Source organism: Poromitra crassiceps (genome assembly GCF_964638095.1).
Source record: "Poromitra crassiceps genome assembly, chromosome: 5".
In the NCBI taxonomy this organism is placed as follows: domain Eukaryota; kingdom Metazoa; phylum Chordata; class Actinopteri; order Beryciformes; family Melamphaidae; genus Poromitra; species Poromitra crassiceps.
In genome coordinates, this window is record NC_139642.1 from 55,538,714 (window position 1) to 55,551,621 (window position 12,908).

Sequence of the window (12,908 nt, forward strand, 5' to 3'; positions counted from 1 at the left end):
ATGGATATGAAGTGATGCATGAATGACACTGAATGGCACATACTGTACTGACACAGGGACTTTAGCTCTGAAATTGATGTAGGCCTGTTTGCAAAGTTCAATAATGTAACACACCAAATGTGTAAGCAACAGCAAATCTGAATATTGTTATGGATAACGGTTTGGTTAACTGCTTTATTTTGACCTATCATAGAATATCAGTAGGCCAATTCATTTTATGGTGGTCAGTTTATTTAGCAAACCAACCTCTCCGCAGAGATACACATACAAAATTCTGTGCATTATTCTTAAAACACACTCATCAGCTTATGTTGAAAGTCTTTAATGAATTATTTGAACAAAAAAAAGAATATCTTAAAACTTTTTGGTACTAGCCTAAGAAATTACAAACATAAGTCAGGTAGTATTATACATTTCAAATAATAAACAAAACCAACAAAAGAAATGCTAAGAGCACACTGCAAAAAAAAACTCAAATTAAATGTCTGGTTGAAATAATCACAGCCTTGCAGATCATCCCTTTACAGACCAAAGAGAGGCTCACCCTGCTCCCTGGCCCCCCACACACACACGCACACACACACACACACACTTGTGCTCTCATCCAAAGAGCAGAATACATTTAAAACACAAATAAATAATCACCTTATGATAATGACCTTTGTCGTCAATAAAGGCCATGGATCATTTTATCTGTGGCAGGGCTGCTACAATGGTTAGTTTCTGATTAATATGAATCACTCGTCATATTACAATCTACAGCTTTGTTTCAAAAGCTAACAAACTTAGCAGTTAAAAGTGTTCTTGTATTTCATAAAAACTTTTGTAATCCCCACAAGACCTTAGCCAATCCTGACCAATAAACTCTCTACAAAAGGGGAACTTCATATAATCTGTCTGTTGTACTGGATCAGAAAATTCTGTACAAAGAAGGCATCACTGCACATTGTCTGCCCCTGCAAGCCCCCACACCTCCCCGACATGCCTCCATCGTGACGTTCTGGGATATGAATCAAAGGGATTGCCAGCATGATTATTTTAGTGCTAGAAAACTGAAAAGAGGAAGCATGTTGCTTTCTGTAAACCCAGACAAAATATGCCTCACATGTCCCGCCTGTGCCCGCCGCCCCCCCCCAGTAACATTTGTTGGCTCAGCCAGCAGCACCACCTGCTCGTGTTGGCAACCTCACCCAGCGAAGGATAGGAGCCTCGACACCATGGCCCGGGTCACTCACCATTTGGCCTTAACTGGACTAACAGATTACCAATCTGGCCTGTTTCTATGTTACCAGTGGGAATGTGAACCAAATTGACTTGATACCTTTGTTTAGACTCCAATTAAACTGGATTTCAGGTTGTCAGGATTAGAGGGGTTTCTCAGTGCAGCGTCCCAGAGCTGCGGCACTTGATGGCTGTGTCTGGCCTGCTATTTACCATTACTATGAACTATCTCCCAAATTAAAGTGACGGCTTAACTAGAAAAGAAAAGATTGCCCTTATTCTGCCTGCCATCTTGTCCTCTTGTTCTGCTGCGATAGGAGAATGCGGAGTGGACACTGTCATCCCGTGAAGTCACAACAGGTTTTAAGACAAATGCACAGTGAGAACTTTCAGCAATGTGATTGTTCTTTTTCATAAGTGGGTAAAACGTGAGTCTGTAAAAAATTAAGTGTAGAATCTGCACACACTGCTCCAAAATCACTTGAATGAATTACTCGCGTGTTTTTTGGAGCGTTGCGTTCATTTTTGTCGGCTTCCCTTCAACCCCAGCACAGAAGAAAATGTGCGCGTGACTAAATGCATTCTAAAACATGACTCTGACAGTGCACTTCCACTTCTGGACATGGGACTTTTCCACGATGACACAGACCACTCCGCATTTCTCCTACTCTTGGATTCCTCGTCTTCTATGAAGTAGACGGACCAATTAGGCCCCCACCTGCCTGGTGCCCAGAGCCCTTAAGCTCCACCCCTGGTGATTATACCGTACATTCTTCAACAGCAGTGGCCAACAGCTAACTGTGTGTATCGCCGGGTGCCGCTTGCCTGGTTTATGTGACTACAGAACAAGCCAGGGAAGCTTCACATGCAGCACCAGCAGTCTGAATATTTATTACCAAACACTGTCACTCCAAACAAGACATACACATCTTTAAAAAAAAAATATATCAACAACCGAAACAGTCCTGACAACCACTTATCTTAACTGGGCCATCTTAAAAATGCGTAGACGGGCGGATCAGAATAGGATCAGGATGAGTGATGGATTTTTCAGAGGTGGTTCTGAGAAATGCTGTGATCCAGTCTTTCGGGATAGGGGAGGTGGTTCTGATAAATACTGTGACCCAGTCTTTCGGGATAGGGGAAGCCTGGTTGTTGCAAATCTCTGATCACACCCTATTAGCCCATCTAGACTGTCTTCCACTGCCCGCTAGCCAATGCGTATTCGTCATTGGCCCGTAATTACGCTAAAGGACAGCCTAGGATGCAATTTGAGGCGCAATTCCAATCGTCTCTGTGTTTGTAGCTGCTAGAGGCATACCTAAGAAGCACAGGGACCAGGATGCTTGAATACAGGGCAGGCTGGGGAGGTGAGGAGGCAGGACTGACAGAGAGGACGGAGGGACGGGAGGAATAATATGCAGGCCAGAATGGCAGAATCAGGGAATGGCAAACTGAACCACCAGTTCTTCTTTCGCATCCACCTTGATCTGAGAGATTGCACTGTAAGCGTAAGCTGCTATCTTTGACACCTGCAAAAAAAAAAGTGGAAGCCAATCAGATTTAATGTGCAGAGTACAAATGCATACAAATACAAATAGTATTTGTATGTATTTGTAGAGTACAAATACATAACATAATAACTAGACAGAATTATGTGCACGAGAAGGTGTTTTTTCTTATTTTATATAGAAAGCACATTTTATGCCACACATTCACAACCCCAACAGACACTGAAATATCAGGCGCCCGCGTAGTATAGCGGTAGATTCCCTGCCTACCAACACGAGGCTCGCAGGTTCGCGCCCCCGTGTTACCTCCGGCTTGGTCGGGCGTCCATACAGGCACGACTGGCCGTGTCTGCGGGTGGGAAGCCGGATCAGGGGTATGGAGTCCTGGTCGCTGCACTAGCGCCTGTTCGGGGCGGAAGGGAGCTGGTGGGAATAGCGTGATCCGCCCACGTGCTACGTCCTGCCGGTGAAGCGTCAGAGGAAGCATGGTGCTAGTCTACGGCTCTCCCCAGATCGGCAGCGACCGGGGCAACTGGGGGAAATACAGATATCATACAGATCCCCATGTTCCATGCTTATCAAAAGCGTATAGCTCCATTCTAGAAGGAAATCAACAAGAAAAAGGCAAAAAAAAATAAACAAAGAAAAAAAGGCTAGATCTGATCACACATCCCAACTTGTATCTCCTGAATTTGAGTATCTGCTGGGGCATGATTACCTGTTGAACGTCTGAGTATGGCACCAGGTCACTAGCAAGCACTTGGTGGGGCTGGCTGGTAAGCGAGGGGAGAAGGTGGGCTTTCTTCTGGGGCAAACTGTTACTCAGCACAGCCAGCTTTGTACTGAAACACACAAACACAAGCTCGTTTAGTCCTGATTCTCCTGAAACACTCACAAAGTGGACCTGGCTAGCAAAAAAGGCTCAATGAATTAAAATATATAAAGCAAAAACATATTCTATTCATCCTGCTCAATCATCTGAATTGATTTTACGGATGTGAGCGAATTAAGGCTTTTTTTCTTTTCCCCCCAAAAGTATAAAATGATTTATTTACAAAAAAACAAAGTCTACAGAGCCCTGGTTCAACACCCCCTCCCCCCTCCTCCGCTGTCTCTGGGGACTGGCCCAGAATCACACCCTTCAGACAGCTATATACCTCTCACAGGATGTCCTAGATTAGAGCAAAGGCTTTTTGACTGCAAATTTGACTTTGCTTTTTGGAATCTAACGCGTATACGCGAATACGCGTTGCCCCACTCTACAATATTTCAGCAATCTTAACATTTAGCTGGAACATTTAACTGCCTGGAGCATTTAAATACAGTAGCCAGGTTAATAGTGATGTTTTACTAGACAATATAACAACTTACAGCATCATATAGCGTGCATAAAGCACAGAACTATGCCCAGTATCTTGTAAACTAAGAGGCCATTTTACACCTGGCGCTAACATGCGTTTTCTGTGATCAGATTGCAATCAGATTGTGTTTTATCACTTGAAATGCCAGGTGTAAACACCCCCAAAACGCATCGAAGAAGGATTGCAATCTGATCGGCCAAACCACCTCCGGAGGTGGTCAGGGATGCATTGTGTACACATTGAAGACAAGTGTAAATGCAATGTGTCATTGATACAGCAACTTTATGCAGATTGAGAGGACAACCATTTCTGCAATCTGATTGCAATCAGATTGCAGAAAATGCATGTTAACGCCAGGTGTAAATGGAATCAGGCTGAAGTGATAAAATACAATCTGATTGCAATCTGATGGCAGAAACCACATGTTAACGCCAGGTGTAAATGGCCTCTAAGAGTGTTACCACTGTAGGTTTACGACAAGTCATTACAGCAATACCGCAATGCCATCTAATTTATAAAGCTTATATAGGCCATCGCTGATTCAGCTAGTGAATGATGATACTACCTGCATACGAGTACAACACAGATTAATTCATCTCTCCTTTTAAAGTCACCCTTTGTCCAGACAGAGACCGACACACATAACAGTCTGTCCCACACCCACACCCAGAAACAGTGTGTGCTCTGTACAACCGCAACAAGAACAGGAGGCAGCAGAAGAGTAGGAGCACTTAAACTGCCATCCCTTCAGGACCTACACACGGTGCCAGGACACTGAAGCGGTCTCGGAAAATCATTGCTGACCCCTCCCACCCAGGTCATAAACTCACAGGGACAGCTTCTACCCAACTGCCATCTGCCTCTTCCACGAGACCCGAAAGCCGCCACAAATAAGGACTTCACCCCTCCCCCCATGCCCACACAGCCGGCTTAGTAACGGGCAGAGGTCCCCGTGGACATTATCCCAACCCCCCTCCCTGCCCTCATCATATGTCACTTTAAGGGACTTCAGTTCATATATTTTGCACTTCGTAATTTGCGGTTGTTTTTCTGTATTGCTTTTCTCTTCTACTACTACTGATGTGACCGCTGCGCTGCATACTTGCACCCAGTCAAATTCCTTGTGTTTGTAATCTGATGACTTACTGTTGCTATTAAAAGTGAATCTTGAATGAATGGCAGCGTTGTGTCCCCAAAAATCCCTCTAAATCTAATTGATGAAGAAGTGAAATAGTAAAGAGAACCGATTACACACATACAGTACCTGTATTGTCGAGCTTTGTCCATGTATTCATGCTGCTCCATCATGACGGAGTCTGCAGCCGAGACATCAATGATGTTCCTGCAAAAACAAGAGAGAGAAAAACACTGGATTCACATTACAGCCTGGGCATTCCACTGAGAAACAAACGTATTGTTACCCACAATAAGTACTCAAAGTGTGACTAGTTTGTAGGGTCGTGTGTCTTACTGTGCTGTCTTGGTGAGGATGGATGTGAGGAGGGCCTGTTCATCAGTGCGCGCTGACGGCACGTTGGCGGTTCTCCATTCTGTGCCGTTTGGAGGTTTGCTATTAGGGGGAGGGATCAGCGGCTTACTTTCCCCATCAGAGTCCTTGGACACAGAAAACACATCACGGTCGATCAGAAAACAATTGTATGGTGAAGAACAACATGTCCCCCCCCCCCTCCCCCCCAATCAAGGACATTATCAGGAAGAGAGTCCAGAAGGCTCATGTACACTGTACACTCACATCTCTCCAGGAAACACACAGGCACAACTGGACTGAAGTCAGTTTTGCCATTTCCTCACTAAAGTAAAGCGTTAGAAAGGCAGCATGAATCCTAAACTTTGTTCTAGATTCACCAAATTGAATCAGGATAAGAGATAAGATAAGAGCTCACCCTTTCCAAATCCAGAATGAATCCATGGTCCTAATAGGTTAGGTAATTCCAATTGAATCACTGAAACCAAGACAGTTCCCTCTGCTATCTATGAGTCAATTTAATTGAGTCTGAGATCTCTAAACGTATTCTCCATGAGGGAAGAATTGAGAAACTTTTTTTGTTGCAATGCGACTTTGCAGGTCATATGATGCAGCACGCATCAGGGCGACGGTCCGACGGAATATATTGGGTTGGCGTGGGGGCCTAGGTTAGCTGTTTACAGCAGCGCCGTGGTACTAAAACTTCGTCAATATTGTTTATACACCCTGATGCATAACGACTTTAGTTTTACGGACAAAGTTACAATACATTCGTTGGTTATCTCTGCTAAATCGGTTCTAAAATGTTAAACTGACTTCAAGGTGACCGACATATTCGATGACATAAATTGTTACTTTTCCTAATAGACATTATGCTGGTTTACCTTCAGATTTCTAACGTACTACGGTAATTTTATACTGGCTACTTGCTACTAGTTAGCTGCACTGCCTGCCCTAGGCCAGACCGCAACTAAAGGTGTTAAGTTTATCAAGCAATTTGTGGTTGTAATTTCACTATCACTTTCATTTTCCAACACCTCTTGGTAACGTCGACCACGTTTTTGTCAAATAGCAACACCATCTAGCTATCAAAGTACTTTGTTTTCTGGTGAATTGCAGCGTTTAGCAGGCTAGCTTCCAGTATTAGCTAGCTAGCCAGACGGCTAATACGTTACCTGTTCTGTGGTCTCGTTTTCGCTGCTGTAACAGCAACCCATGGCGTCCGAGGGGCGTCCGGCGCACTGCCAGACCACACGACCCCAGCTCCTCTGCGCGGTGACCCGTCTGCCCAGAGGAAACACAGGCGCTGTCCTTCACGACAAGCGGACAACTTCTTTCCTTCTTCTCGATTCCTTTGCTTCTTCCAACAGGCTACTGTCAACAGCAGCTCCTCGGACGAGCTATCACATGACAGCAGCTCTGGCGCAACAACACCGTGACCACTTCCGGTAGAGAAGCCGCTGTGACCCTCGTCACGTGACACTGGAGCGTGGATGGGTTGTCTGAAACATCTATGGTCTGAAAGGTTGAGGAGTCGTTAGGTGAAACTTATTTTGGGTTTTTATTTATAGCGGTTGGCATCCAGATGTTGCGCCTTTAGCGCCATCTACTTTGGTGAAACTGAAAGCAACAAACGTAAAATTGCATATCGTATTAAATTCAAACATTCTAAAGATTAAATCAAGAACTAAAGAACTCAAGACTAAAGAAAATGTTAAACTTAACAGGCAACAGCTGCAAATACAAATGAAGAGACTCGTGTCAATGAATCGGATGAGTGTTTCTTCTGGCAGAAGATGAAAGGCCGGGTCTCTGATGATAGAGTGCCTCCAGTGCCTCACACACACCATAGTCATCCATCCCACTATCAACACTATAAAATCAGTGTCACAGAGAGATAGGGTGGCTATTTAAAGCCTCGCTCCCATCTGTTTTGTCAAGTATACAGTTTACATGAATGCCCACCACATTAACAAACAATAGATAATTTGTTTTAATCACCCAGATGCCGGGTAACCCCCACCGCGTCACCGCCCTGCAGAAAGCAGTCAGACGGGGTGTGTGATGCCTGGCTAGTAGGAGCTGGGAGGCGCCTGCCCTCTCATTTACCCCCATTTCCATTTCCTCCCCTCCTCTTTGTTTACCCCTCAAGCCCGGCCAAGTCTAGACTGGGACACCGAAGCAGTTGCGTGGGCTCCTCAGTCTGACTCTGTTATATCTTCCCTCCGAGGCGAGGCGAGGCTAGGGCCATGTCTGTTTCAGTTGTAACTTTTATAGGACTATTGGCAGTTACGTATGCCTCTGAAGAGTCTCCCGCCCAGGCTCAGCTCGGGTTCAGCTCGTCGGTGCGCTCGGTATGTAAACCCATCCCGACTACCCTGTCCCTGTGCCACGGGATAGGCTACAGGCAGATGCGGATCCCCAACTTGCTGGGCCACGACTCGCTGCGGGAGGCGCAGCAGCAGTCGGCGGCCTGGCTGCCCCTGGTGTCCAAGCTGTGCCACCGGGACACCAAGAAGTTCCTGTGCTCGCTGTTCGCGCCGGTGTGCCTGCCGGAGCTGCCCGGGCCGGTGAGCCCGTGCCGGAGGCTGTGCGAGGCCGTGCGGGACGGCTGCGTGCCCGTCATGAGCGCGTTCGGCTTCCCCTGGCCACACATGTTCAACTGCACCCGCTTCCCCCGCGGCACCGACCTCTGCATCCCGCCGACCGGACAGCTGCTGGAGGAGGCGCGCACGGGAGAGGAGGTCAGGCAGGAGGAGGCGTCCAAAGGTCAGTAGAGGATGGAGACTAGGCTACACAAGGGCCAAGGCTCATGTAGATCAGGGGTTTTCAAAGTCTGTCACTGTGGGCCTCCATTCAGACAAAGCTTGGGAAAAGGTGCCCAAGTTTACTTGCTTAGTTTCGCCCAATTCCTGGATGCCTATGGGATCATGCCATTGCCATAGACGCCCAACAATTGAGCCAAGATAGCTTTTAGATAGATAGATTTGACATTTCAGACTACCAATAGTATAGAAAATGTCTGTCTACGCATTTCTAAATTCCCCCAAACTACCGAATCTCTTTAACCAAACCACACACATTTTAGCCTATTCTATGTGTTCTCCTTTTGATCATGTATAACTTACTGTATGTAGTATTTTTTCCACTTACAGTCACTGAGCCTCCCCTGAAACGGTTTGGAGCCTCCTTGGGGAGGCCCGCCTCCTGCTTTGAAAACCTCTGATGTAGATAATTCAACATCAACCTGACATCTAATAAGAACAAAAGTAACAATTTATTTGTGGAAATAGACAGTAATTCATTACATTGTTTGTTACTGGGAAATAACACTACTTTAGCAGCCTGTGTGTTTAACCCACCCACTGGTGGTCAGAATGTCAGGTCCAATGTAGAAAGGCTAGGGGAGACTAGGGACAGTTCTAACACTGTTTGCAATTTTCCCAATAAATCAACTGGAATAGCCAATAAATAAATAAACAAACTACAATGTGTCAACTACTGCATTGTGTGTTGACAGTACTGGCAGCAACCAATGTTAGGGGGTTGCCCAGGGGTGGAGGCCTACTGTTAACTGTCTGGGATGGTTGTGCATCAGGGGGGACAGTTGTAACATGTCTAAAATATACACTACATAATGAATGAATCAAATACTCATAATGAAAAAGTTTATTTATCTTTCATGTTATTGTGACTATTCATTTCCTATTTTTTAAGTAGGCTAATGATGACCTTTTTTCACACTACATGACAAAAAGAGGGAAGCCTTCAGCCTTCAAATTATAATGCAGTAAAATTATTTATTGGGTACACACATCCTCAAGCATGACATCTAGGCCAAAACTCCCTACTTTGACTGACATACAAGCTAGTAAATCATTCCACTTCTAACAAGCTCGGTTGTAACAAGGCATTACAACATCCCAGTATCACCTACCATGATTTCATCTCACGTGAACTAGCTTGCCTGCTAGTTTGACACATGTGTTAGCCATTTCTATTTTTAGCTTACAAAACAGTGATTCTAATAATACCATCTTGGATTCCTAGATATTTGATCTCAGGACGGTGTCCCACAAAAAAAAGTTTGTTTTTAAACCTCAAAAACACACTTTTGCTTGACGACTTCTTCTGGGAGTTTTCAAATGTGTCTAATTTTTTTGTAAGCAAGAAGACAACCTAACTGAGCATCATGAGCACAGTGAGTGTGATCACTCTCGCTTGTTCCTGATTGGAGGAATTCAAGGTGTTAAAACCGTCCCTTGTTACAACTGTCCCTGGTCTCCCCTACCCAACAAAGTTGTCACCGTCGTGTTAATTTAGGTCTTAACTCTGGTCTGAGAGTGTAAAAGTTAGCACAATGCCAGTGTTGTTAATACACACCCATCCAAGTTATTTTAACACTGTGTGTATGACACACTGCCATACGTGTGAGTATCCACACCAGAGCCACACAAACAAACAACATACACACACACACACACACACACACACACACGCGCACACACACACAGTCATCCGTCTCCTGTCCTTTACGTCCCCAGGGAGCGTTATCTGTGATGCCTGCAGTCTGGCTGCTGAGGGAGAGGCTGACATCCAGGACAACTTCTGCCACAGTCCATATGGTGAGAACAAATAGCCTCCAGTAAAGGAATGACACAGACAGACAGCAGGCTACAAAACACACAGGCGTCTTTTCTTTTGTGAATGGAATGCACTTTTGTCTGATTGGATAAAAAATTGGCGGCGACCTCAAACTATCCAATCAGAGGAAAGTTTACATTTTCTGGGAAACAGAAGGTCAGATCGCGAGGCAATTAAAGAACTATTATGTATTTTTTCACCCCGAATCCAACGCCGCCATCCCCGAGTCTCTACGACACTGACCAAACACTCTATTTCAGTGATTGCTGTCAGAATATAGAGCCATTTAACACTTATTTTCACACAAAAAAACGTCGCTGAATGCAGCTTTAACATTGCAACATCGGACCAATGTCGATATTTAAAAAAATGAATAACATTGGCCGATACCGATATCGTTGCCGATATATCGTGCATCCCTAGTTGAGACATGCAATGCAAGCAAACCCCGCACTTAATAGGTTCTCTTTCTCTCTCTCTCTCTCTGTCCCAGCCTTTAAGCTGCGTCTGGGCAGCGTGTCGATGGTGGGAGGCGACCGTCAGCTGGTCCCTCTGGGGAGGAGCCGCATCCTGAGGTGGGCCGGCGGGGGTGCGGAGAGGGCCGAGGGGGTCGGAGGGGCAATGGTCCACAACGCTCTGTGGCTGCAGGAAGGAAGCGGCTGCACTTGCCCCGGCCTGGACTCTGCACACACGGAGGGGGGAGAGGGCGGGGCGGGAGAGGAAGGGACGGAGAGGGGACATCGGAAGGGAGGAGGCAAGGAGGGGAACGGGGCCCCGGGCGGATGGTACCTGGGCCTGGCTCGGGCCGAGGAGGGGAGGCTGGTGCTGACGCGGCTGGTGAGGTGGACCAGAGAGGAGCGAGGGCTGAAGAAGTTCATCAGGTCTCTGCTGAAACAGCCCTGTCCTGAGCCGTAGGGCCAGGCGGGCGTTAAGTCACGACAGTCTCCGGCGGCAGAGCCATGTCAGCTCTGCAGTCCTGCTCCACGGGTGTTGCAGAGTAACTGCTGATCCTGTGTGCGGCTGCTCATTCTAAGGTGTTAATTTACTGGTAAGGGACAGGGACACACCACCTACAGTGCAAATCTGCCCCAAAGTCTTTTTAAACAATTGCCATGTTCTGCTAAGATCTATACCACTCTAACTGGGACAGGTGTTGGATTTGCGTCCGACCCGTTCTAAATGCAGATTTTTCAAAGAGGGATATTGGCTAGTTGATGCTTTGGACACCTCACAGCTCCACCCTCACCTCCTTACATAATCGTCACACATCTTACACACATCTTATTTTTGCTCTCATTGTCTCTGGTGATACACACACACACACACACACACACACACACACATATATATATATAAATATATATATATATATATATATATATATCAGTTTGATGTGAAATGGAGCTCAGATAAAATCTCAAATCAGATCAAAGAAGCACACAGAAAAGGGAAGGAAAGGTGATCTAAAGCTGCAAATGGCCCTGAGCAGTGATGGGCAAGTTACTAAGGGAAATGTAATTAGTTACAGATTATTACTCCTTAAAAAAGTTATAAAAGTGACTTTACTGATTACCTTTTCAAAAGTAATTAGTTACATTACTAGTTATGTTACTAGTTACTTTTTCTTGTTTTTTTTACCCCCGAAAAAGTGGCATACAACCATGCCAGCTCCTTTTACAACTGAATCCACTTTATTGGAACGAAATACAGGAGTCCACAAAAAACTGCGTAACTGTAAATATTGTGGGCTCTCAAACCTGAAGTGATGGAATACTACTATATATATATATGTATATACAGTATATATGTATATATACATATATATTAATAACACACAAAGCAATGGTCTCTCTTGTTTTTCTGCATAAATAAAGCCAAAAAATAGTAACTCACCATTACTTGGATTAGTAACTGTAATCTGATTACTGTTTTGGAAATTGTAACGCCTTACAGTACTTAGTTACTGAAAGAGTAATCGGATTCGGTTACTGCCCAACACTGGCCCCGAGCCCTTTTTTCAAAACAAGTGCCTATATGATGTGACTGCACACATTTCAATACATGGCTGCATGTGTTGTTTTGTATATTCTTGAGATAAGTACGGTATGTATTATATTGTATTGACTGCTGTTGGGTGTTATTCCATAAATGTGTTTTTTTTTTATACTTGACTCTGTGTTTGTGTGGATCTTTCCATGTGGATGAAGAGAGAAAGAGAAACTGGACTCCACACACAGACACACACACCTGCTGATGTTACGCTGATATATCAAATGTCTCATTCACACGACCTCTCTCTCCTCCTACACCCATTATAAGTCATACTGTAACTATTAGTGGACATGAAGCTTCTTGTTCGTCAGATCAAAAATGACAAAGGCCGATGAACAGCTGTCGACATAGATCTATTACAACCAGTGACTGTTGATGGTAAATAATGAGAGGATCTACATACGTGTGTGATGTCTAAATTATTTACACAACCAGGTCTTACCTCTCTCTCACACACACACACACACCTGCCTTCCTGGTTTGCCTCAGCAGTAGTGCCACTTTCATCTTCACTGTCGCCCAACTTTCGAGTGAGCAGGTGAGTTTGTGTCTTTCTTTTCATGATTTTTAGACATCAGTTATTATACTAGACTGGTTTTCAAAGGAGGAGGCGGGCCTCCCCAGGGCAGCTCC

The 12,908-nt window shown here is 45.1% G+C and overlaps 2 protein-coding genes across 2 annotated transcripts; one reads left to right on the forward strand and one right to left on the reverse strand.

The window, feature by feature from the left end:
• Nucleotides 1–312: 312 nt before the first annotated feature.
• On the reverse strand, nucleotides 313–6,964 carry lamtor1 (late endosomal/lysosomal adaptor, MAPK and MTOR activator 1). Its single transcript, XM_083637025.1, has 5 exons — nucleotides 6,755–6,964; nucleotides 5,565–5,707; nucleotides 5,358–5,435; nucleotides 3,451–3,574; nucleotides 313–2,753 (listed from the first exon to the last, which is right to left on the reverse strand). Exons 1-5 carry the CDS (start codon nucleotides 6,794–6,796, stop codon nucleotides 2,661–2,663), a joined length of 480 nt encoding a protein of 159 aa, XP_083493151.1. The 5' UTR covers nucleotides 6,797–6,964; the 3' UTR covers nucleotides 313–2,660.
• Nucleotides 6,965–7,803: 839 nt separating this feature from the next.
• Nucleotides 7,804–11,480, forward strand: sfrp2l (secreted frizzled-related protein 2 like). The gene is made up of 3 exons (XM_083637375.1): nucleotides 7,804–8,348; nucleotides 10,124–10,204; nucleotides 10,717–11,480. The coding sequence occupies exons 1-3, from the start codon at nucleotides 7,829–7,831 to the stop codon at nucleotides 11,136–11,138; spliced, it is 1,023 nt and encodes a 340-aa protein (XP_083493501.1). The 5' UTR covers nucleotides 7,804–7,828; the 3' UTR covers nucleotides 11,139–11,480.
• Nucleotides 11,481–12,908: the final 1,428 nt, after the last annotated feature.